The 22,662-nt window shown below is 41.8% G+C and overlaps 2 protein-coding genes and 1 long non-coding RNA gene across 9 annotated transcripts in view; 2 read left to right on the plus strand and 1 right to left on the minus strand.

The window, feature by feature from the left end:
- Window positions 1-22,662, minus strand: part of LOC118426514 (coiled-coil domain-containing protein 157-like) — a 1,184,186-nt gene that overhangs the window by 90,051 nt on the left and 1,071,473 nt on the right. The window lies entirely within an intron of this gene.
- The window catches only part of LOC118426545 (carbonic anhydrase 2-like), a 69,402-nt gene that overhangs the window by 18,754 nt on the left and 27,986 nt on the right, over window positions 1-22,662 (plus strand). For 3 of the 4 annotated variants that reach the window (XM_035836030.1, XM_035836031.1, XM_035836034.1), the window contains exon 2: window positions 11,867-12,062. In XM_035836030.1, coding sequence (XP_035691923.1) covers window positions 11,990-12,062 — 73 coding nt within the window. In that variant the 5' untranslated portion in view covers window positions 11,867-11,989. Of the gene's footprint in view, window positions 1-11,720; window positions 12,063-22,662 lie in introns of those variants that run through there. The other variant, XM_035836035.1, reaches the window with a different exon arrangement.
- On the plus strand, window positions 16,701-21,383 carry LOC118426566. Of its 3 annotated transcripts, none has more exons than XR_004832409.1 (4): window positions 16,701-16,882; window positions 17,942-18,050; window positions 20,481-20,644; window positions 20,770-21,383. It is a non-coding gene; the product is annotated as an uncharacterized LOC118426566 (long non-coding RNA). The 3 variants fall into 3 exon arrangements; XR_004832408.1 differs by having other exon boundaries at window positions 16,702-16,882; window positions 20,481-20,564; XR_004832407.1 differs by having other exon boundaries at window positions 16,702-16,882; window positions 20,481-20,553.

The raw sequence follows: 22,662 nt of genomic DNA on the forward strand, positions 1-22,662 counted from the left end.
TTGAGCCATTATATTGCAATGCACAGTCACTAAGCTGCTTGAACGTTTTTGTCTTATTGCATGTATATTTAGTACGTTGTCTCTTCCACAGATAACATCCACCCGAATGAGCTCACCTCTCAGTGGAGGACGTAAGGCCTGATACAGGGTGGTAATAAGTGTACGGGAATGGTCTATTTATCACCATTGAGTCTCTATTTAGGGTGGTTCTGATTGATGGAGTGTACAAAGGGGGGCAATGGGGCTACCTGGCATATGTAGCTGCAGTTAATCAGTGTTCTCTATCGGTGCTATTTACGCTGAATTGGTGTCATTATGTTTATGTTCACGGAAGGAAAATGGTCTATTAAAGTGGTCTGGAAGGCTGAAAAAATGGCAAACACAGAGTATCAAACACCGAACAATATTTTGCTCCGTTTGTTTTTCTTCTTTTCCCAAAATGGTCAGTGACCTGGACCAGATGGGTATCACCATGGTTACTGATGGTCAAGTACAACACCTTGTGGTGTTGAATTGCATTATGTAGCAAGTGGCAGGACAGAGATGAGCGGGCTGGTCACCATACGTATGACTGAATAAGAATAAAACGAGCAGTAGTTTGTTAGGCTAGACCACGTGAAAGACATCATTATTTTATTTATTTGCTTGCGAATGTTACCTTTCCATCAATCATCTGCGCTGTTTTTTTTATCTTGCCTTTGGAGGATACGAGATAGTTACCTGTCCCAAAAACGAAGACCGCTCGAAATTTCTGCACGTTGTATTATTGCATCATTACTCTGATCCCTTTTGTTCATAATAGGAGCCATTATGTTGGGTGGGGCTTTTCGTACGTTACACCCGGCTTTCGGTTTATCTATCCCTAGCCTACTTTTCTATCTTCCTTCTTTATTGAATGAATGAATGAAGACCTTTATTGTACAGTTTTGCCCAACCGAGCTAAGTACAGGTCACAACAAGCCAAAACATATATGCATATAAAAGTATCAGAAATCTTGTCTAATACAGAAGTTCGGCTTCTTCTCGCTTCTTGGTAATGGTGAAAATGTAAGACTGTATGGGTTTAGCTATGGTCGGTTTGTCAAAACGCATGAGGAATATAAACTTGTCAGTGCTACCCATGTGTCTAAAATGAGGGAATCTACTTTCTATGTAATTAAATAGAATATTTCTATCATTGGCATACATGTCGCAATCAACAGTGAAGTGCACTTCATCTTCTACCATGTTTGAAGTACAAAATTGGCAGACTCTTTGTTCTAGAGGAGTGCGGTTGTGCCTTCCTGATTCAATTCGCAGTTTGTCGCTTGGTGGATAAAAAGGAACAGGTCGTACTAGGTTTGTTTCCCGCCCTTACGTTCCATTCTGAAAGGCTGAAAGAATTGAAGGATAGCAGGAAGAAAAATTGTTCATGGATAATTTACGGGAATCTCCCCATCATGGCTATCTTCTTGTTTTTAACGACCATTTTGTCGGTCATTATTTCAAACCGCGGAAGAGTGGGTCTTCTATCGATTCCCGTTAGCGGGCCCAGACGGAGGTTAGGAGGCGTGCCCCTCTGCAATTCACTCACGTCTGGCCACGCTACTGTTGGTGGGTACGGGTACCTAAAGGTGGTATCTCACTGCACTAGGGGTACATGTGCGGCATTGCGGGGTTCGTTCACTGCGGCACTGTTGTGTTATTTTCGCCGATTATATCGGGCGACCTCGACTAACATACATAGACCAGCTTGCTCGTGATGTGGGGTTGCGGGTTGAGGACTTAGAGAACGCTATGGAGGCAGAGACGTTTGGAAGGAGAGAGTGGACCTGGTTCGGGCAAGTAGCCCGCGACGATGATGATGATATCGTCAAGGAAATGTGCAAAGAAAGGAACGACTGAAGAAGATACTCATGACCTTGAATATTGATACAAGACATGTACATGCATATAGATAGGTGCAACTATGCCGTATAGTATACGGTGAGCTCCACTATTGCGATTAGTTTATGGTGGTATCTCACTGCACTTGGAGCACAGGTGCGGCACTGCTGGGTTCGTTAACTGCGGCACTGTTGTGTTATTTTCGCCAATTCTTTATAATCAAGATATTGCGTAAGACGTAAAAGTATGACTTAGAAGACAACAAAATGCACAAAACGTAAGAAATTTCGTATTCTCTCTGAAATCCTTTGAGTAGACTTTCGAACCCCGCAGTGCCGCACCGGTACCCCAAGTGCAGTGAGATACCACCTAAACTGAACCACGCAAACAAAAAGCAGCGCCAATTTGCAATGTTGCGAATTTGTGTCAAGTTTCCCATGCGGTCACACTGACACACACGAAGCATTTCGTAGTCTGTTGGAAATCTCAGTGTTACCATTGTAGTAAAAACCAGATTAAAAATGCATCACAAGGAAATTTGCACTGATATAAGGATGTTCACTTATGATACTTGGCGCACCATAGATATGTTAAGAAATGGAAATTGAGTCGCCACGTTGAGATGGTCCCGTACATATCAAGGAGTGCCTCCGCTCAAGATTAAAGCTTGGCTTTGTAAGTCTGAATGAAACAACGTTTATGTCTCTGTGGTGCTCAGTGTAGTGAGCGAGGGTCGACGGGGAAAAACTGCGCCTGTGCTTTTAATCCCCTGCTTCCCTGTAGTCGTATCAGTCTACTGGTAGGTCTGTCTTGTACGTTTCGTATGACTTTTTATTTGGATGTGTCAAGTTGTCAGGAGTGGATTGGTGGGAGCTCGGCGGACTGTCGTGTGTAGCTTGGCACATCCCTTTTTCTTTCCGTCTTCTCTTGTATGTTCTTTGAAATGTTATAAAAAATGAAAACAGTGGAAAAACCTCTTGTCCCTCTTGTCTAGTTTTCTTTCTTTTTTGATTTTATTATAACCCAATTAAGAACGGGAAATTATGTCGCTTCGGGGCCATTTTTCGAAATTCTATGAACTGCAAGTCTTTTTCTAGATAAAGAAAAATGGAAGTTTCAGGCGACTAAGCTGAGTGGCGTATTGACGTGCGAATACCTGGCGCAATTTGCCGCAAACCGGCGCGGCCCAGTGGGAACGCGTGAACCGTGCATTCTCCGGTCACGAATTACGGCAGTCTTGACTGTATCGATCTGGTAATTTCCTAGGCGGAAAGACAAAATTAGTCAGTCCGTCTTTGCCTTCTAGACCTCTTCTCCTCTCTTCCTCGTTAACAAGCCTTGATGGCTGCAATCCCGCAAGGCTTCTTGTCATTTAGGCGTGAAAAGTGCAGGCTAAAAATAGAACTGCGAGCGGCTTTGCTCATTTTATGCAATCTACCTGGTTGGTAGAAGTGTTGGAAGAAGTGCGACAGCGTTGGAGGGAAATAACTGCAATTTAGAAAGACTCTTTTATCAAATTTGAGACGACTGTTTTATCCAGTTTAGTGATATTGTGAAAAGATTAACGTGCTCGAGGGGTGACTCTTCTCAAATGTGTCATGCCTCCATTCAACGTCCTAGCTGGGATGTAACTGTTACCTAACCAAAGCTAGGTACTCATTTTCAAGAGAAGTGAGGAAGTTCGCAACATCGGGCCATATCAAGGGTTTCGAACCCATGACCTTTTGGTTCTGGGCCAAATAATGTATCAATTTGCGTAGCCCGGTATGTATTTGTAGTTTGAATAGGAAGCCAATAATGTGCTATTTACGTCAAATTTTATCTGCTGTATTTGTACGAATAGAATTAGTCATATTTGTGATATATCTTATAAGTATATAGGTGCATATCACACACACTCACACATATATAAATATATATGTACATATATATAAGTACATATATATATATATAGAGAGAGAGAGAGAGAGAGAGAATCTTTATCGTGCGACTTTTATAAAATAATCTTTGTTAGGCTACTTGAATACATGTTAGTTACATGTACAAATATACATATAGATAGATAGACAAATAAGTAAATAGATAGTTAAGAACTATAGACATGGGCTATAAGACTATACAATGATTTTTAGGGTCATTGAACTCTTGAGTACTTTATTTTATGGGAATTTGACAACTTCTGGTCGTCATGTGGGGGCATTTGACACCTGCTTTTTAATTATCACGTGGCAACTTTTTATTCTAAGAATAAATCACCGGAAATATTCTATATAGATTTTTAAAAATAGATGTTGACAAATTGCAGTTGGTTCACCTGACACCGGAAAGTATACCATAAACAGGAAATTGCGTGACAGTCAATCTTCTTATCCATATGCACACCATTGGTTCTGCAAATGGACTGATGTGTTTGAATTAAGGGTTAATGACCCGCTCCGAGGCGTATATGGTGTCATAAGGCCTGGTCAGGTCGCATAACTATCCAATAACGTTAATATCCACTAACCGAGGGTAAAAAATCTTTAAAAAGAACGAGGGTTCGTCATTCCTTCGAGTACAACAGTTTCCAATCCAAAATTGAGGTGTTCGAAAATTCGTTTTTCCCTAGAACTGTCGTAGAGTGGAACTCTTTGCCACCAAATCCTGTTAGATACCTTGAAATATCGCCTTCAACTAGACGTAAAAAGGCTAAGTGTGTGACGGGTCGTTTAGTGTGATATAACCAGTTGCTGCCGCGCCGCGTGCCTGCGAAGCTGGCGTGTTAATAGGGCCCTCAAACTGAAACCGAATTAGCAGGAATCAAGCAGAACCAGCCGGAATGAAGTATTTGCAAAATTCGTGCCACATTCGGGTCGGTCAGTGTCACATTGGGGTAAGAATTCCAAATGGACCTTATATCCCCTTCGCACGAAAAGGAATGAGCCAAAATGCCGTCAGGATGACAATTCTTTTCTTTCTATTCCTGGGAATTCGTGGTGTATTCTTAATCTCCAATCAGATTCCTCACGTGGCCAATTTTACTCCTCTGCCGGCTAAAGTCATTCCGCAGCTTGTGTTACTGTCTTGCCAAGAAGGAATCTGCTTAGAGATTAGTGTATTCTAGAAATTCTCACTACATTGCAGATATTCTTTTGGTCACATTCTGACAGGATTCAAAGTGGCTTGCCGTTTCGGTTCTCCATCGAATGAGATAACAATGTTTCGAATAATGTTGGAATGCCGTAGAATGGGGTCATACTGCAGTTAGAATAGTTAGAATACACTTAGAATACACATTGAATGCCGTATTTCTCCACTTCAAGTGCACCTCGAAAGTCTTTAACATGTCAAAAACTTTCGGGTCAGCCAAAAGGACGGGGCACAAATACGAGTATCTCGAATGCAGCGAAAATTTCTAGAATACACTACGAATTCCCAGGAATAAGAAAGAATTTTCATTCTGACGGCATTCCGGCTCATTCTTGCTCTCGTGTGATACATGAAGGGGTATTGAGCGAAGGACGGTTATATAGGCTACTAGTATATGGATACAGATACAGAAGCTGGTGTCTTACACCGAAGGGCGGTTATACCGGCTATACAGACACTGATACAGAAGCTGATGTGTTACACCAAAGGGCAGCTAGTTATACCGGCTATATAGACACTAATACAGAAGCTGATGTGTTACACCAAAGGGCAGTTATACCGGCTATATAGACACTAATACAGAATCTGATGTGTTACACCGAAGGGCAGTTATACCGGCTATACAGACACAGATACAGAAGCTGGTGTGTTATGCCAAAGGATGAGACAGACACAGATACAGATACAGAGAATATGCCGCTGACTTAATGGTGCAGAACCTCATCCGATTAACACATCCGAAAACTATTACAGCCAAACAACTTGTCCTCCGGCAGAGGCAAATCTAACTCGACTTATCGGAAAGCCGAAAGGAAAACGAATGACTCGCTTCTGCACAGCAAAGGAATTAGCTCTGCGGCTCTAGAATGATAATATCTGGAGTCGTGAAAATGTGATAAAGCTTTTGTAATTCCGAGATGGGTAGACGGAAATCCTTTTACGCATTGAATGCGAAGATCAGAGCCGCACTAATATAACTTTAAACTCGATCGAGGGTTACTTTTTAGCCTTGGGGCTTCAATTAAAGAAACCTGATGTTTGGGTAACCTATAATCATCAGTGTTTTGCTTTATTTCCAATATTCAGAAAAAATGAAAACAAAAAAGAGGTACATTGTACAATGTTTACAAAATGGTAACGCAGCCGACTGATGATGATGAACGATTAGCTTCAAAACATCAACAGTTGAGCAATTGACTCAATGACCACAACATCAACAAGAAAGCTTCTGAAAAAAGCTGGCCGGTGCGTATTTTGGAAAAGCCTGGATGTTAAACAAAATCACACGAAAATAGAGTTTTTAAACATCGAATTACTGAATTGGTCTTTCTTCTATTAAAAAAACACTACATGAGATTTGTCTAACAAAGAAAAAAAAATTAGCAAGTGGGGTTCGAACCTACGATCTACGGAAGATAGGTACCGTGCTGTAGACCGCTCGGCCACGCTGGCTCGATTACGCAATAGCACGTATAGAAGGGCTATTTGGTTAAAGTGACCGATCCATCCATCCATCCATGCATCCATGCAACCGCTTCTCCCGTCTCATAGCTACGCACCGGCAAAAATTGAGGCTATACTGTATCTTCTTCGCAGTCTACATAACATTCTTTTCATAAGCATTATGGCCTCTTATCGCCAAGCAGTATCTAAATATCGCTGGACATAATCCTAGCCCCCAGGCTGTATGCATAACTGCAATGCCAAACAGTCTGTCTGGGTTGCGATACTGTTTTATGAACTACAACTACTAAATGGATCGCCATAGAAACTACTCCATGGATTTGAAGTCTGTTCCACTTAAAGGTCGCTCATATTACCGAAGTGTAGAACTTCCGACCAGGAAGAAAATACCTAATAAACTGGTGAACGTAGACTATACCAGCTCAGAAAAGAACAAGAAACCGTCATGCCTAATCAAGTACCAGAGTTTATCAACCCAGAATTGAGGTTTTCAAAAATTCGCTTTTTCGCAAGAACTATCGTAAAGTGAGACTCATTACCATTAAGTATCGTAGGAGCATCTTCATGAGATATGTTTAACAGCGCCTTCAGTTAGATGTGCAAATGCTAGGTGTGACGGGTCATTCACTGTAATGTAACCAGCTGCTGCCGCGCAGTGTGCCTGTGAAGCTAGTGTGTTACGCAGAAGGGCGGTTATACCGGCTTTCGGATATAGATACAGATTCAGAAGCTGGTATGTTATACCAAAAGGCAGTTATACCGGCTATACAGATACAGATATAGAAGCTGGTGTGTTGTGCCGATGGGCAGTTATACCGGCTATACAGATACAGAAATAGAAGCTGGTGTGTTGTGCCAAAGGGCGGTTATACCGGCTATACAGATACAGACACAGAAGCTGGTGCGTTACGCCGAAGGGCAGTTATACCGGCTTTCGGATATAGATACAGATTCAGAAGCTGGTATGTTATACCAAAAGGCAGTTATACCGGCTATACAAAGATGCAGATAAATAAGCTGGTGTGTTATACCGAAGGGTAGTCATACCGGCTATACAGATACAGATATAGAAGCTGGTGTGTTATGCCGATGGGCAGTTATACCGGCTATACAGATACAGATATAGAAGCTGGTGTGTTATGCCAAAGGGCGGTTATACCGGCTATACAGATACAGAAATAGAAGCTGGTGTGTTAAACTGAAGGACGGTTATACCGGCTATACAGATACAGATATAGAAGCTGGTGTGTTATGCCAAAGGGCGGTTATACCGGCTATACAGATACAGAAATAGAAGCTGGTGTGTTAAACTGAAGGACGGTTATACCGGCTATACAGATACAGATATAGAAGCTGGTGTGTTATGCCAAAGGGCGGTTATACCGGCTATACAGATACAGAAATAGAAGCTGGTGTGTTAAACTGAAGGACGGTTATACCGGCTATACAGATACAGATATAGAAGCTGGTGTGTTATGCCAAAGGGCGGTTATACCGGCTATACAGATACAGAAATAGAAGCTGGTGTGTTAAACTGAAGGACGGTTATACCGGCTATACAGATACAGATATAGAAGCTGGTGTGTTAAACTGAAGGACGGTTATACCGGCTATACAGAGATACAGATACAGAATCTGGTTTGTCACACCAAAGGACGGTTTTTCCGGCTATGTAAAGATACAGAAGCTGGTGTGTCACGCCGAAGGGCAGATACAGATACAGAAGCTGGTGTGTTAGTGTTACACAGAAGAACGGTTATACTGGTTGTGCAGATACAGAAGCTGGTGTGTTACCCGGAAAAATGGCTGTACCCCGCATACAAACATATGAAAAGTGCTATGATGGCGTTATTCGTGAGTTCTCTCATGTACGATATATGGATATTGCAATTTGCGGATAAGCCAATATTTTGTCATAAAATGGCGACCAGAGAGGCCGTTGGTAGGGTAGGAATTTCCGATACGGCGGTTTGAGCACGTGCAGGTCGATCTGTGCACGACTGATTTATCGTTCACGTTAGTACATGGCGGACATTATTACCCTGACCCCAGATTACCTCCGACAAAGGCAGCCATATGTGACGTGTAGTAGTGGTTTCAGACGACATGAAGGCTTTTCTACTGGGGTCTGACATGAACTCACCAGGTGAAGGCATTTGGAACATTTAGAATGTGACGAAAGGGGTCATCATTGGCCATCCTTCGAAGTATACTTTGCTCCTTCAGCCGGCTAAACTACTCCGGTAGTTTTTCTGTCTATTTGACCAATTTCTACTATTCCAGGGATATGTGAAGTCTGGCAGACACTAGATTTTATGATTATTATCATCATCATCATCATCATTGGTCGCTTACATACACACGACGGAGTTATACCTCCCCTTACGATATGTCTGATTACAAGACGGGGATGTGCCAGGCCCCCGTCCGGTACGAAAGATCATATCACCGTATACATGTGTAGGTGCGCCAAAAAGTAGTTACTCAAGCAACTGGATATGGTTTTGGAAAGACGTTTCGGATAGAATCCACTATCCTTCGTCAGTGACACTGAAGTGATCTGGAAAAGACTGTACTAAAGGCAAGGTACAAAGAACATTGCAAACCAAGTACCAACGGCAAGTCTTCTGCCATTTTCAATCACCTAGAGCACAACCAGGGACACTCCTTCAACCTCCAATCCACCGAAGTCCTAGACCGCCAACCCCGCTGGTTCGAACGGGGAGTTAGAGAGGCTATATATGAGAGGATATACAACCCTACCCTTAAAAGGAAAGGGGGCTACGTATGGAGCTTTCCGGCACTTTAACACAACATATTCTTAAAGTTAAAGACACTGGGAACGGCAGAAGATCTGCATGCATCAAATTAAAAGAGATCCTGGGAACGACAACCCAGGAAATAAAACGGCACGGATCAATTATACAATCTCCTGAATAAAAGAATCAGTAAGACTTTTTCACCTAGAAGCTAGACGGGATTCGTTTAATAAAATATTCCATTTTCAAAATATCAAATATAACGTGTCTGAACAAGTGCAATGGCATTTTCGAAACCATTTCAGAGTAATTTTCCCCACCGGTGCCCACCATGGTTCTTCCCAGGTAATACCGTATAAGGTTACGTACGAAACATAAACTTACGGATTTGCATGCAACAACAACAACAAATCCATAACGAAATATATTTCCCATATTCTACTTAGCTTCAATGACCTTGAACATGACCCCTTTTTTGCTCTCAAATTGAAAAAAATACAGGAACAATGATAAAATAGACGTTCATGTAAATGAAGTACATAGAAGCATAACACTTTCGCACCACTTTTGGTTTAAATGGATGCTATTGACTGAAACAATCATTTGTAACGAGGACTATGATCTCCCCATTGTTCTCATCCAGCAGTCTTCTAAATGCTTGTTGATAGATAGAACCATTAACCGGTAAAGTTTGTATCTCACTGCACTTGGGGCACCTGTGCGGCACTTTGGGGTTCGTTTACTGCCGCACTGTTGTGTTATTTTCGCCGATTTTTTTTATAGTTTAGCTATTGCCTAATACGTTAAAGTATGGCTTAGAAGACAACAAAGTACACAAAACGTAAGAAAATTAGTTCTTTATCTCTAAAATTCGTTGAGTAATGCAGTGAGATACCACCATTAGGGTGTTACCATATCCATCCGACTGTGATTCGATCAGACTTCAGTTCCTCCATTCTACATGCATGCGCGTCTGGGAGTTTTCCCTCAGGGTTTTACCGGTATACCAGGCATGAACCATCATCACTTTTACGCAGGGCCATGTTGATTTGATTATATGGATGACATCCACGCACATCCACATCAGTTTTCGCAGTTTCCCCTAAACAAGTTTGACCATACTGTAAATCGTACAAAATTTGCAGCTGCAAAATGAGCAGATAAATGTTACATACATACATACATCATCGACCGGAGGTCGGGACAAGGCAAGTACATATTTCATTCCATAGGCCCCTATCTGACATAGCTTGCTCTAAATGTTATATGCCGTAAGGCTACAGCAAGTAACTTTATGGATGACTTCAGCGCGCGCATTAATTTTTGCCTGATTTCAGAAAAGAAAAAGAATTTCTTTTCCTCTTCGGGGATGGTCAGATAGACCATAATTGGCACACGTGACGTTGTGTTGTAGCCTGATAATAATACTGTAGAAGTGACACCAATATGGAAGCCATGAATGTAGTTGCCAGCTTAGAAAGTGCTACCATTCTACTACAATCGTGTCACTTTTACTAGACTGGTTCGCTTCTTTAATACAGGAATGAATGCCTTGTTAGTTGTGCTGCCACGTTTTGTCTTGTCAAATCTTGTCACGACGTTTATGGTGATATTTAAAAAAATTAGCCATTTTGTTTTTTTCCCCAACTTGTTTTTTCCCCAACTTGTTTTTTCGTCTCATTTTTTTTTTTGCATTTTGCATAGGATGTCATCCAAAAAATTAACTTGCTGTGGCCTAAATTGCAAACAAATATTTAAAAAATGGCTACTAATGTCGTAGGATTCCATAGTCATAGTCCCAAGGTCAAAGAAGAAGATGTGAAAGAACAAGAAAGCATCTACATTCTTTGTTATACCATACTCCGTGTGTTAAGTGATTTCTTCAACCTTCCTGGCCACATATTTTTTTTAGATCTCATAATGAAGGCAACTTTTTTTTTTCTTGCCAAACCTTTTTTCTATTATTTGCGAGCTCGCGCCAGTTTTGGGGGTTACCAGAGGATGTCATACATATAATCACATCAACATGGCCTAAGCATTATTTGGTGGTGATATACAGGGATCGAATTAAGCGTCCAACTGTCTTTTTATCGCTCTTGGAGCCTTCCCTTGTCAGTTTGTGCGTCATTCAATCATACAGCTGCATTTCCAGCCGTGTTGAGTTTCATACGGGGCCAGTCCGATACGACCACGCCCACCCGAGGGGCATCTGTAGTAAATGGCACCTGTCACTGGGGTCCCATCGATTCTTGTCACCATGGCAACAAGCTTGATTGACGTGCCTGTCGCCAGACTTTCCCAAATACCTCCATGCCGTCGTCTTCGCAACAAACTCTGTGCAAGTATTTTAACTAGTCAGGGTATTCTTATCTTTCACGAGCTGACAAGGTCGCTGGTAATATTCCACCTCTCGTCCATGTTGGCTGTCAATCATCAGAAAGTGGACACTCCCACTAACTTTGGGGGAGGTCACGTGACCCACATTTTGCGGGTAGGCTTTCTGGGTCTGTCTGATATTGAAGGTAACCAAGCGTTCGGCACATAGTCAGCATTGGCTGCTGCACGCTGTAGTGTTGCAGCTAGGCTCGATTTGCAGAAGATCGTGCGATCTGACCGGGAAAACCCCTCCTGTCTTCTTCCCTGTGTAGGATTCTGACAGTACCGACGACTGGCTCTTACTAAAACCGGAGGGACTGAGAGGCTGAGCAGGGCTGAGGAAGGAAGTTTTACCGTAAGAAGGAAGTAGAGGCGTGTAAGAACTCTAGGACGACATGCTACCACTGCAACAGCAGCTTACCGGGATGTTGGTTGGTGTACTGACGGCGGTGGTCCTCTTTTCTACCGGTAAGTACTAGAGCCTCCTTTCTTATACAGAAACAGGCCACCACCTCATTCCCTTTACAAAAACAAGCTATTCTGTGGCATTCATGCTTTAGACTATTACAATAGCAAGCTATAGGCAAAGTTGTGCAAATTTGTAGACAATTGAAAATGGTATTTAAAGGGGGCGTCCGATGGACAGACAGTAATTTTGACATTGGATAGCCTATAGATTACTTGACATTACGATGAGGGTTAGGAGCAAGGTGATTTTGTTTTAGAAGTCACTGTAGGTAGATACTTTATTTTCTACATCCTGAGGTTTGTGCCAGCTGCTGTTGCGTTAGACAGGTCATTCTAGGGGGCGTGACGATTTGAACGAATGGGGGGGGGGGGGGGGCGTGGCAGTGATGTGCGTAGATAATTTCCAAAGTGATAAAAAAGACGCAAAAAATATAGACATGAAAGAAAAATGGCACAGGAATGTAGTTCTGTTTGTAAAAAAAATAGATTGTTGTGCTTTGTAATATTGGAGAACATTTGCCAAGTTTCCATCCTTCTTTGCTGTTGTTTTTTTTAATGGCCACAAAAAAATGCCGGAAACAGACGGACACGTATGACATATACTGACAAGAAAGCTGTGGACAGTTGTATATCATAGCCTAACCGCATCGTTCACATTTGCCCGTCCCATTTGCTTCCTGTCAAGACCATGATATATATATCCAAATAGAGTAATTGAACGATGTGATCCGTGGTGTTCTTTTCTTTCCCCTGTCGCAATCCTTGTACAATCTCAAGTCGATATCCACCCTGTATTTTCCAAAACCTTTTGTATCGAGTTTTGGGACGTGCGGGTTTTCCCAATGACGGCTCCCACTGCGGCATATGCTCCACACATCCCTCCTCTAGACAGATGAAAGTTCCATATTGATGGGGTTGGCTCTGTCTGTGCCCTGTACTTATTCGCCCTTCAACAAAGCACGCGCTACGCAATACGTTGAGTGGCACAGCGCAATCAAACACGGCAAAACAAAGATCCTACCCCAATTTACGCCAAATTATTCTCAAAAAGAAATTATTATATTTCTGTCATCACAAAATTATACAGCTCGGCCATTTTATACGTTAAGTGGTACAGTGCCATCAAACACGACAAAACAAAGATCCTACCGCAATTTACACCAAATTATTCTCAAAAAGAGATTATTATTCTTCTATCATCACAAAATTATACAGCTCGGTCATTTTATTACATACCATTTTGTGATTGCATATAGCTCATAGAAAAATGAAATGAGAGCAATAAACGTATGTGAATGCTATCTTTAGATTATATATCGTTGGAAGTTCCATTTGGCTATGATAAAAGTGATATGATCATTTTTATGACATTCCTACTAAAAGAATGCAGCATGACTATAATTTCAGCTATACTTGGAGGAGTAAAAGATTAATGCCATTGGTTATGTATATAACAAGCTCATTTATATCATCGAATAAGCTAGAATTTGGCGCAATACATTTTAAGACACATATCTTCTTAAGACTGAAATATCTCTATTGGTTGTTAAGATTTTTATGGCATGAGTGATATTGATATTGCCTTGAATGCTAATAAGCCATAGATGCACCTAGACTTCATAATATATTTGATTATGCTGAATATTACATTATACAGTGATAAGCACCATTTTGCTGTAGCAATTGTTGGTCCCAAATTACATTAGAGAATTGTAGTCACATTGTTAGATAATAAGGCGCCCAGTTTTACTACACAGCGATGGCACTGCGACCTCGCTACGACCTAATTGAATTTTTTTTATCACTGTTGACTCTATAATTTTGATATCAGTTAAATGCAAAAATATGACTGAAAAGACAAAAAGTGTGGCAATGAAAAAGCATTGCCATGGCGACGGTAATATTGTTTGACTTATATACATTGTATCTTGATAGAGATGATTGAGGAATTGTATGCTTGGTAAGTCATGATGATGTTCCGGGCTGTATGTGCTAGTGTCTTAGTGTCGCGATACGTTGGCTTAATGTGCTGTGTAGTATGATGTTGTTGATACACAAGTTAAATATTACCATAAAGAAATATCAATACAATTAAACGACGTTGAAATTAAAAAGATTATTTCAAGCATGTTACATGTTACATTGATATTGTGCAATAATCTGCGCCTGGCCAGATAAGTGTTGGATTTCGGGTAATCCATTTTATGGCAGCGGTTTCAAGGAATCAAGGCATCTGGCCAATGCTGCAATGTTGATGTAGGTATATGAATAAGCCATTGTATAACATCTGCTCAAAGATCAAGAGCTGAACGACCTTCTGTGACATACAGGGAGATAGAGAGATACAACCAAGTTACGGTAGGTTGGTTCTTTTGGTTAAAAACTTCTCGGTTCAGTTGAAATACGGGTCAAAGATATGTGCGTTTCGTGGATCTTTTTCCCTGGGAGCCAGCCGGGATCGAGCCTGGTTATCACACCGCAGCCCAATCTCAATATCTATCGTGCAGGGGTCTGGCAGGATGACTGTAGAAAGACTCTCCAAGGCCCTTGGTCAGAGGGAAGAGAACCTAGGATTGATGACCACCCCAGGTAGCCAGCTACAACACACCACAGTTGGTCAGCAGGCTATTGCAGTAGCGAATCAGGGACTAGATAGGGCTCAAGGGTGTATTGAGCTATTTTTCAAAATAACAACAGAACTTTGTAAGGTCCACCTGCCCTTTCCCCGAAAAGGGTAGCGACAACTCCTTCCGGCTTAAACTCCCCCGGAGCGCTAATGTGAGATCGGCGGGCTGATCTGCCTTGGTAAGGGGGAACATAGTTTATATATATGAGGTAAATTTGGGCCCCTCGATATGTCGACACAAATCTAAATCCGAACAGAGGATAGATGGACAAGGAATTGAGTACTATCCTGAGATGCTTGCGAGAGGAAGGGTCTAAATACAGAGCACACCATATGCTCTCACTCGAGTTTAGCCAAGCGGGGAGTTGAAGGACGAGCCCGGAGCCCTGAACTACAGGATATAGGAGACGGGTAGTGATTCAAAAAAAGAAAGCGTGAGATAGAGAAGGTGTCCGCACAGTCATACACTTGGTCAACTTGCCACTGTTCAGACCTTTGGAATTGGCCCGGATATATCGTATTCTCATTAATTCTGGAAATGACCTCCTATTTTGCATAATTTGTATTTCATTTTGTACAACATTGTCTAAGCTACATACAGACCAAAAATCATGAAAATCCGTTATTTCTTTCTTGAGTAATCGTCTTCGGAAAGTTTTGACAAAAATTACTTGCAATTTCAACACAAATCGCTGGGGGCCCAAACGTATGCCCTTCTTTCCTAGCACAAGAGCTATCTACCAACCATCAATCGTAACCACGGCTTATTCAGAACACGAGATATAAAAAGATTAAGTTCCGCTGCAGTTCCAAGCGAAGCCGTTAGGGGCCGAAGATGTAATTATACCTAGGTGTTACGTTAACAACTGGGCTGAAGTGGGGTATCCATGTTAACAAAATAACAACCAAGGCTAAACAGACACTGGGAGCTGATCAAACGTAACTTGTGGGCATGCCCAGCCAGGGTAAAATCACTTGCATACACGTCACTGGTAAAGACCTATCCTTGAATATGCTGCAACAGTATGGGATCCGTATACAAACAAAGACAAAGATAAACTTGAAAGGGTACAGAATTCCAGATTCTGTACAAACAACTACAACATGGATGCTAGTGTTACCAAAATGAAAACAGATCTACAGTGGACATCACTTGAAGACAGAAGGAAAATGTCCAGACTTTGCATGATGTACAAAATGAAGAACAATTAAGCTGGTGGACGTACCGACTGATAAGTATCTAATACCAGCTCAAAAAAGAACAAGAAGCAGTCATGCCTTCAGGTACCAGAGATTCCAACCTAGGATCGATGTGTTCAAAAATTCGTATTTTCCCAGAACTATCGTAGATTGGAATTTTTATATCACCAAGCACAGTAGGGGCATCTTCTCTGGATAGTTTTAAAGGACGCTTGCAGATAGATGTGCAAAAGTTAGGTGTGACGGATCGTTCAGTGTAATATAACCAGCTGCTGCCGCACCGCGTGCCTGCGAAGTTGGTGTGTTACGCCGAATGGCGGTTATACCGGCTATATAGATACAGATACAGATACAGAACTATTTCCGTTTTTGTCACACCCCACCAACACACCAAAATCATTCACCATTCAGCAACAGTTCTTAAGTTATCTTGAGTTGACACAAACAATCACAGACATACATACACAGGTGAAAATATTACACCCATAAATATTTCAAAGGGTAATAAAGCTGCTTGTCGCCATGTAAACAACACGTTTCGTAGCATGAACATGAACATACTATTACCCAGTATTTGTGTCTTATTTATTACCTTAATATCTTTTCTGCAAGAAATAGAAAGTTTCTGTTTCAGTTTAATAAAAAAACTGCTTTGATGGTGAACCCTTGCGGGTCTTTTACGTGATCTAATACTATGATGATTCTTACGTTTGAGTCCCGCGAGCACGCACTGACATGTACCTGTAAGTAGTGCGTGCTCGGAGTCATGTTTGAACCCCGTTTGAGCGTGCGTGCTCCGAGTCACGTGATCTTCGTTTTGCGAACAATAGACCAGATAGACAAGCGTCCGGGGGTACTCTGACCCAGTTCTCCCGCCTGATACACACAAAATGCCGCTAGTCTAAGAAGAGTTTTTCCCGAGGATAATGTTGGTGCACGTAGCCGGGCCAGTAGTTTCGCCTCAAGGTATCTGGAAGACGAGGAACCACCCCAGGTTAGTGCAAATCGGTACCGTAAAGTTGGTCTAAACAATGCTCTTTTGTATAGAATAAGGCGGAACTCGGAACAGATTTGTAGTACCAGTTACTGTTAAATACACCGCAATTTTAGGACACATTTTCGTCTGCACTTGTACCCCAATATGCCTCATAATTTCAAGGACTACTGCAGACTTCGTGTACAAAAGTTTTTGTTCTCGGCGATTGTTCGTGTGTTGATTATCTCTCCTGGTGATTTGCTCGAAAACAAAACAACAACAAACAAGTTACTTGTGATCTATCTCGACTCAGTCATTCAACAGTATTGTTGGGTGTGTAACAAAACCCATTACTTGCCCCATTTCAACTTTTGGGATGTCCAAAGACCAAGAATGCATGATCATGCATGCATGATCTGTGTATTTTATTTTATTTTTTCTTCGGGCTTGGCAGAAATTTCTTGGGAGAAAAGAATGGAATCTTATTTCCTAACATCCATAATTTTGACGTTTGATCTGTTTCTGTGTTGTTTTATGTTCAAAATTTGATTTGACGTAGAGAAATATAGTTGTACATCATTCGAACAATAGGTTTATCCATAGGGGATTACGGTATGATCAGGCCACACTCGGGTGTATGCGATTGCAGGGTATAAAAATTGAATTTAAAGATAGATTTGTATCTTGGACTTCAAATTGTGTTCACTGAAACTGTTAATGTCATCTGTGTACAGTCACATTGATTTTGATTCTAGATTACGTAGTATTCAAGTAGGACTTGTGTTTACTGTTGACTTAAGCTTGCAAAATAACATCTGGTTTGTGTAGAACTGGCCCAGATCTAATAACATCCTCAGATCAGAGGTACACAAGCCTCCCCCTACTCTGCCCCTCGCGGGGTTATCTGGGGGTAACCAATGCAGACACAAGCGCCGTCAAAAGTAGTACAAACACGCGAAGCTTTTAGATGTTCGTATCTAACTATCAACATTGTTTCTAGATTGTGATATACATATGTATTTGACCAGTGTCAGGATTACGATCATTGTTTTCTGTGATTTATTGGTTGGTATACAGCTGACCCAGTTCAGCAGCGGAGGGATATGGATGTACATGTATATCAGAAAAGACAACCGCCGAACTTATCAGTTGGAGACGAAACGCGGCTCGAAGAGGTCATGGCTTCGTAAGTACAGTCTAATGTTTGATTATAGCCGTCCTGTACTATGATGGTGATATACCCACGTTTTAAGTTTCCATATACATGAAATACACCCAAGAAATTGAAGAATGTGTGAGTCCGGTCGATGCTGACATCTGTGATTGATTGTATTGTTTACTTATTTGCGGACGGAACCTGTGTGATGGAAATAGCCCTATCTATTCAAAGGATCATACAGCATGAAAACAAGGAGGCCTCAGTTAGAAACCTCCATGTTAAACTATTCAAATACAATTCAATCTCTACAACTGGATAAAAAACGGATATTTACTTCCGGACGTTTCGAGTGACATCCATCACTCTTTTTCAGCGTTTTATTCGTTTTTCTTTTCCTTTTAGCAAGACACTATACTATTGGGCTAGCCCCTGACGAAACTTTTTTATATTAATAACGTTATATATAGATTATGGGAACTTGGTTGCCATGGGCTTTCTTTCGTCTGAGAAGGATAAATCTTCTGTCATATTTGTCAGTGTCTACCTGTATGTTGCTTCTGTATGTCCGTTGTAATATCGTATTGTTAGTTCATATTGATTTTTGATTTATTTTGGTTTATTTGTTTATGAGTGATTTGTTGCCCAAAGTCGGAGAAAGTGTCTCGTTTTCACAGAACGTTCGAAAACCGTTCCGTCACGCGTGGGCTCCATGTTGGATGATAACCTGGATGAATAGAACACAGAACGGCGCTGTCAAAGTTGCTTGCGGCGGGTTCAAGTGTGCTGTTTTTTCTCCGAAATGCGAATCATTAAGTGACGTAGCCAAGGCTAGATATCGGGACAAAGTTGCAATAATAGGTTCTTGAACCATATGCTTAAAAAACGGAATTCAACATGGTGCCGGTGGTTGAATACCCGGGCATCCGTTGGCCGCTAACCTGTGTGACTAACAGTTATAAGTTATATCGACTCTTTTCATAAAGGCGGAGGACTAGCTACCGATCCCCCACCAAACTTTATACCTGCCCTGTTATCCAGCGTGCCTCACAAGGTGCAAGATTTGGCGCTTCCACGACCCTGACTCCGTGAGACAAGCAGATAGTGCGGCCCAGCGGGTCGTTAGGTTCGCGTGCGCCCGTCTTTTTTCCGTATTTTGTCAACACTAAGCATAATCATAACAATATTAAGCATAATCAGTGCTGCTGACGTTACTGCTGCAAATTCAAATTCAGAATGCTTGGCACATGTCTTTCAGTCAGGTGCCAAACTGTATCTAGTGACAGCATGAGGTTACAGGAGCTCGGCCAAGAGAATATACACGCTCGCTCGTGTGACTGTCCGTTTAGGATGCAGCCACACGAGTAAGCGTGTATATAAAGTCCGCACGAGGTCCGTACGCGTATTGACATTTTCTTTCATATGATCATACGAAGTCGTATGCACAATAGACACCGATCATACGCATCTGAATCGTTTTTTGTCAGTTTAAGGTACGCGTACTGGGCCGTACTGAGAGAATGCCTGCTTCCTAAAACTAACACAAAACGACTGAGATGCGTATGAGGGATGTATTGTGCCTATTCACACATGTAAGATCCGTATTGACATGTTTTGTCTTAGGTAAAGTTTGCGACTAAAGTAATATTATCTTCGACCATCTACAATTGTGGGTCAAGAAAAAGAACTTCGTTACTCGTAAACTTTACCCAAACCAAAATGGCAATACTGAATTGAACACGTGCTGACTTGATGTGCGCACAAGTGTGTGAACGAGACAGTCCAGTTTTAATGACCATCACCATCGGAACTTCACTGATTTGGGAGCAGTTTTTTGGTGAAAGGCGAGCATAGACCGACTCCTAAAAATCGCGGACAATTTCTAAAAAAAAAGTGTCTTGATTATCCATGGAATATACTCATTTACAGCTCGCTGACATTTTTGTGCGACATGGCCTGTACGTCATTGACATACCTCGTGCCTCAGGAAACCAACATTCAGCCCGTTGAAAGAGTATTATGGCACAAACTACGCGCCGGCGCCCATGTTGGCGGGCCGCTAGAAGAGCTAAAAGTGCCTACAATGAGCGTTGTTAGATAGAAACGGCGAGAAGTCCGTGTCCCGTGTTCATGGAACTCGCATTTAGCACGGCAAACATCCAGCCCGTTTCTGAATAAAAACCTTCTTTCCTCGTACGGGTCCACCACGTGCACACACAGCTGTGTGGAGATCGAGCAGCTTATCATCCAACATGGCCGATCGAACGTTCGAACGCAACTGTGACGTCAAGTGAAAACGATCTTATAGGTTCTGGAGACTTAATATTTGGGCAGATTGTGCAGACTGGAATATTTGTAACTTGATTAGATAGATACCACAGCTTCTTTGTAAATATTTCATTTATTTTGTATCCCATTGTCAGAAACAGTTGAAAGTTTCAATGTTTTGTCCATGTACAGGGTAGAAGTCAGATCAAACCGCCGTGGTCTCCAGGGCTCCATCGACTGCTTTGCTGATGGCAGGACTTAACCGGTCAGTGTGATGTGAGTGAGTGCGCCTGATGAAAGCGCAGACATAGGGGTGTAATCAGTGCAGACTTGTTGGAATATATCAATCAGCCAAGGTGATCAAGTTGAGATGAGTGTGTGTTTGTTCTCCTAAGAGCGACCGCTATTTTCAGTATCAGTGTATCCGTTAAGTATTTGAAACGGGCGATGTGATCTCTGTATTTTCTCTCGATCCCAACAGACTAATGATACATACAGGACACGAGTGACAACGTCGAGGTGTTCCGCCACAACTTGCACAGGGACTCCTACCACGACAGGGAAAATCAGTCGAGTCCTTCCACTGCAAGTCGGTGAGACGAGATGCATCACTGGAGGAGCCGGAATAGACGTCCGTGTGCCTTATAAAGTCGGGAAGGAGGGGAGCCACACATCACCCAGAACAGCACCGTCGACATGAGGAAGACAACGATAGGAGAGTGCCAGACCAGTAGCAGATCTAGAATAGCCAATCGATTGCGCTGCTACAACCATAGTGAACCTAAAACTAGTTAGAGAATTCACGGACTGGTTTTGAGGTGATTTATACCATTACTATGCATTTAGTGTACCGGGTATACATTGCAGTAGTAGTTGAGTGTGCATGTAAATCAAAGAACCGCACATAAGGTTAACCTCAGCGACGACGGACCGAATCAAACCGGAGATGGATGTAGTTAAGGAGAGAACGGCCATAGAAATGTTCAGTACAATTATTCTGTATCCAACCTGTGACCGAAGTTAGCGGGGTCAGCATTATGTAGTAACGTCAAAACACTTTAACAGTGTCCCGTGCCAAGTGTACGGAAAACCTTGTCTCTGCGTCCTTCCTTTATTCTAGCTGTGCTAGTCATAGTCTTCAAAGCAGAATCTAAACAACTTGAAATCCATTGGTTTCATGACTTGTTTGAAATATGTGACTTATTAACCTTTCAGTTTTCACAATCAGGCTTTACTTAATATGTATCTATATAGCCGGTATAACCGCCCTTCGGCGTAACACACCAGCTTCAATTCCAAACGACAATTACCTGAAAGCACTTCACTTCATATTTTATAGATATCGACATAAAGCTGTGGCATATTCGTCTTCATCATTTGCTTTGACCTCGTGAAAGCATATCATCCCAAAGCTCAAAAGACAAAGGCGGAAGCTATTTTTCTATCCTCAAAATCATCCTTTCTATAGCTCCAAACGACATCCACTTAAAGCATTCCATTCCAAATTGTAAAAAGCACAAGCTTATATAAGAAATAAAAGCTGGGACATATTGCTCTTCATTATAGTATTCATAAGCATGCGAAACATCGTAACAATCTGTAACAGTGTGTACTCCCTATGCCCCAAAACACTTATCTCCCCTATTGCTGCATAATATCGGGTAATTTGTTAGAAAATGTAATGTGCTATATAGTCATTCGGTCGGGCAAAAAGAGCCTAAACTAAACAATACTACACTACTTGTTGCCGCCCACTCAACAAAGCAATAAATTTTTAACAATTCAAAACATATCAGACTTGATAAGTGAAACGAGTATCTAACACATGAATTCCTGGTTTATAACATCGGTCACGTCATCGTATTATACGCCATACCCAAAGCAGACTAAAGGTCACACACAAAAACAAATTCCCTAGGGAATACCCGTAGAAAAATTCCTCGCGTAGAAAAATTCCTCGCATGCCTGCGGAATTCCTAGAATTCCTGTCAAACGGTCGCACACTATAAACATTAGGCTCGCCCCTGAGGCGTCGCCAAAAAACATTGATATTATAAAAAGATCCGTTTTACGTCTATGAAATTAGTTGAGCGTTTTGTCAAATTGCTCTGTCACTGGATAGTCGTAGCGAGTTTGTTCGTTTGTTTGTTTGTTTGTTTGTTTGTTTGTTTGTTTGTTTGAACGTTAATTTATACATGAGATCGGTCGGAAGGACGCTTTTTGTTATGGTCATGAGAGAGGTTCAAGGGCAAACCCTCGCAGTGAGAACACGTATCGCATATAACTCACCAACTCTGCAGCTCGTATTGCTATTGACCCGTCGACAGCGCTGGTTCGGTCATTGATCTTTAATGGTGTCGCTCTCTGGCCGCTA

Source organism: Branchiostoma floridae, chromosome 11 (assembly GCF_000003815.2).
Source record: "Branchiostoma floridae strain S238N-H82 chromosome 11, Bfl_VNyyK, whole genome shotgun sequence".
NCBI lineage: Eukaryota > Metazoa > Chordata > Leptocardii > Amphioxiformes > Branchiostomatidae > Branchiostoma > Branchiostoma floridae.